Consider the following 4,233-nt stretch of genomic DNA (forward strand, 5'->3'; position numbering starts at 1 on the left):
GGTCTGGGACCTGTGCACGGGGGTGGTGGTGAAGAAGTGGAGCTCTGACCCCTACAGCCTGGGAGCCTACGCCATGTTCACTCCCTACCAGCATACTGAAATCGCCTCTGAGCTCTTCCAGTCCCAGGGCAGGGTTCACTTCGCTGGGGAACACACCGGCTTCAGTCACGCCTGGATTGAAACAGCCATGAAGACGGCCATCAGAGCTGCCAAGAACATCAACCACCAGCTTCAAGACGGCTTCATATCCACTGATAGAGAAGAGCTCTGACTCCAACACCAAGCTTCAAGACAGCTTCATGTCTGCCACTAGAGGAGATCTCAAACTCTAACACCCCAGCATTATTTTGTTATTAATCACATATATTGAAGCCTGAGAAGATAGTACCTTCATGCTAGCAGTACTAGCTCTTTATTTGCATGTGTAAGCCTTTAGAACAAATCTAAAACTAAATTGGTGTCTGCTATGAACTCTAAAGGTAATGATAATCTGAGACTGCAGCCTACATGCAGGTGGTTAGTGAGGTCCCCCCTTCACTGTAGGCGTCTTTGAGTGTTATTACTTATTATTACTCTTCATGTTTAACCTCTGTTTTTCTTCTATTCCTAGTCTGTTTTACATAGTTTTGAATGATGACTATATGCTCTGTAAGGTGACCTTGGGTGTCTTGAAAGGCGCCTCTAAATTAAATTTATTATTATTATTACATGCATGCAATATCCTAGCTATGCACCCATTACATCACCTTTCCAAGTCAAGCTCAAAAGCCAAGTTTTGCGTGCGCCAAAAAAGATTCAGACTTATAAAACCCTGCGTAAATCACAGAGTGCTGTGATTTGTGATCTGTCTCCATGGTGATGGCGCTCCTCTGTGTGCGACGTCGCGGAGCTCCCCATAGTCAAGTTGCGTCTTTTATGTTTTTCTCGCTTTTTAGTGCCGACTATGGCAATCAAACTGTCCCTACACATCACATACGACCGGGCGAACTTACTGATACGGAGAGAGCGCAGTAATTCTGGCCTGTTTGACCCGAGTACGTTGAGCGATTACCCGGAGCTACTCATCGCATCGCCATGCCAACCACCGGCAGACAGCTCTCCCACCCAACTGCCCGTAGCGGAGACGCGGTGGATGGGGAGGAGTGCAGCGAAGGCTCGGGCGTTTGGCCAGCATAGGGAGGAAGGATATCCACGAAGAAGGACTTCCGGGATTGCACCTTGTTGTGTTTCTGCGAGACATGGCTGGGGAAAAGTCACCTGACGAGGCTGTGACACTGGACGGATATACGGTCTTCAGGGGGGACCGGAGTGCTAGGGATAGCGGTAAAACCCGGGGAGGTGGAACGGTCATCTACGTCAAATTTTTTTAGGGGTCCAAGCCAACAGGTTGGATCCCTATTGTTTTTGTAAGGATTTTTCCTATTATACTTACCTCCCTAAAAGTGGGACCACAGCCCAAACCGTAAATGGTGCCGACACGCCAATTGCATGACTAGATCCAGATGTCTTCGGACTATGCAGACGACAAAATCCAGACACGCCGGTCACTAGGTGGCGCTATACCAAGGAATACGCGTTTGGGGCTATAACTCCCACACCGAACCTCCCACATTCAAAACCTTGTACACACAGATTCACTGGAGTCTGCTGCATCTTTTGGCATAGGCCACGCCCATTTGCGTCTAGAATTTTTTTTCGCAAAATCGCGAAAACCGCAAAACAGTTTTTTCGCTACTCCTCCCACATTTCTCGACCAATCAACACCAAACTTTGCACACGGCATCTTCAGACGCACACGCAAAGAAACCCTCAGACAGTTTTTTGATCCGACTTTCGACGACGAAACGGTATCGTTTTGAATATTGGTTTATTAGCTAAATTTGACGTGGAAAATCAAAAATCCCAAAAAAAACAAAATTAGACATCGGATCGAGTCCACATTTGACACACATGTCGGGGCTAGCCTTAAGGTCGTTCGATAAAAAATTCGGAAAATTTCGCCATTAGGGGGCGCAATAAACGAGGAAATTGTATATCTTCTGCAAAATTTCGCCGCGAAAACGCCACACTGACTTCTCGCTACTCCTACCACAATCAAATCCTTTGTATCCACAGGTTCAGGGTAGCGTTTTGAACACATGCTTCGCGTTGTGCCGGCGAAACGCACATTTCTTGTCGCGTTGTGCCGGCGAAATGCACACTTCTTGGACCCCTGCATAACTGCTTGCAGTTCTAGTTTATTATTGTAATTGCTATGGAAACAGCAGAAATTTCGACTCTACGCCTCCCCCTGACCAGGCGTAGGATTTACGCCTTGGTCTTAGTGAAAAGAACGCTAAGCCCAGTTGGTGCAACCGGCGTAACGGTTAGGTTGGACTTAAGGCCGATATATGCTCTGTTTTAGACGTAACGCGTAAGCACGTAAGATACATAACCCCCCCTTGCGCGGTAAAATATCCCCCCTTACGTGCTTAAGTGCGTCGGCCCAAATTCCTGACTATGCGACTAAAACACTACGGCCCTACGCAGCTCGCAAAGACTGTGATTGGCCAGCTAACCACATCCTTTCAGGAGTCTCACATTTCCGGTTTTACAGCATAATAGCGCCATTTTTAAAAGGCCGTGACAGAAGCGAATGAAGAATTTTGAAGAAGGAGAAGAAGAAAACACAAGAACGAATTATGATAATTATAAACAGTACCGCGGGAAGTAGGGGTGCTGGGGGTGCTGCCGCACCCCCTGTCTGAGGCCCTGTCTTATCACAGAAAACGATTATTTCTAAAAACTCCGGCCAAAGTGGAGATTTCTGAAAACGCCGGTTATGTGTTGTGTCAACGGGGAGAAACGGGATTTAAGGTTCTGAAGCGTCACATTATGCACCAGGAAATGCTTAACGTCATGTGAGCGCCCGCTGTACCGTATTGGTCGGAATATAAACACAAACGCGAGCTATGTTTGGAAAGAAGATTTGAAGACCAGATCTTGTTTTTATAAATAAATAAATTGTATTCATTGAAATAATATACGAAAATTAAAAGGCATAGAATAAAACACTGCATTGCCACTAAACAGTAGTGCAAATAGGCCGTACTGATGTGTACACAAAAGACTATTCCTGACACTCCTCTGCCCCGCTGTGTTCGCTCTGGCTGTGGTCGCTCCGCACTGTTTCGGCCCGTGGCAAAGCGGGTCATCGTCGCTGCTGTCCAAGGCATTTTGAGACGCAGCATTTATTTAATGCTCATATGACCTAGTGCTGAAAAAAAGTTATATGAAAAAGTGTGAGGGGAGCGGTGGCGCGCTAAACTTGCAGCTGGATGTGAACCATGGTGTGAACACAACGATCGATTTTCGACTGTGCGCGCATGCACTGGTGTAATTGAGCTGCGGTGCTATATCTTTTTTATCAATGTAGCGAGTTGCGAGTCGAGTCCAGGCTGAGTTCTTTCTTCCAGCACCCCCTGCTGAGAATACGTTTCCGCGGCTATGATTATAAATATAAACAAGCCAGCGATTTCCACTTCCACGCCCACAGATTCGTTCGTTGCTCCCCCTACTGTTCTGGCGGAGAATCCCCTTGCAACACGCGCAGTCCTTAAGGAACCTTACGGGAACCGTAAATCAAAACTTGTCTAAAACAAGTCCCTTGTGTAAATTACGTGCTTACGTCTCTGCGTCTAAAACGACCCTAAATAGGCCTTTAGAACGCCAAGTTACGACCAGGCGTGGTTACGACCAGGCTTACGCCCAGTTGGTGGAACCGGCCCCTGGGGCCGGTTGGTGGAATTTAAATTTAAATTTGTCCTTATCTCAATTTTTAAAACTTTATATTCTCTCTCTCTCTCTCTCTCTCTCTCTCTCTCTCTCTCTCTCTCTCTCTCTCTCTCTCTCTCTCTCTCTCTCTCTCTCTCTCTCTCTCTCTCTCTCTCTCTCTCTCTCTCTCTCTCTCTCTCTCTCTCTCTCTCTCTCTCTCTCTCTCTCTCTCTCTCTCTCTCTCTCTCTCTCTCTCTCTCTCTGTGTATTAATACTGTACTCGACTTGGGAAGCCCTGCACAAGAATTCCAATGTGTATGAACTGTCTGGTTTATGCACAAATGGCGAATAAAAATCCTTTGAACCTTTGAGTGCCTACAAGTGTGCGCAGCTGTATCAGCTTCACGTTCCGCCCTGTACACGCCCCTTTTTAACCATAAATGGTCAATGCAAACGACCTCATGAATGCGATCTGCATAT

General features: G+C 46.8%; 1 protein-coding gene across 1 annotated transcript in view; it reads left to right on the forward strand.

The window, feature by feature from the left end:
• The window catches only part of LOC115529414 (L-amino-acid oxidase-like), a 17,378-nt gene extending 16,553 nt beyond the window's left edge, over nucleotides 1–825 (forward strand). The window contains 1 exon segment of the mRNA XM_030338142.1: nucleotides 1–825. This exon segment is cut by the window's left edge and continues 321 nt beyond it. Within this exon segment, the coding sequence (XP_030194002.1) occupies nucleotides 1–271 (271 nt within the window). The 3' untranslated portion in view covers nucleotides 272–825.
• Nucleotides 826–4,233: the final 3,408 nt, after the last annotated feature.

Source organism: Gadus morhua, chromosome 17 (genome assembly GCF_902167405.1).
Source record: "Gadus morhua chromosome 17, gadMor3.0, whole genome shotgun sequence".
In the NCBI taxonomy this organism is placed as follows: Eukaryota; Metazoa; Chordata; class Actinopteri; order Gadiformes; family Gadidae; genus Gadus; species Gadus morhua.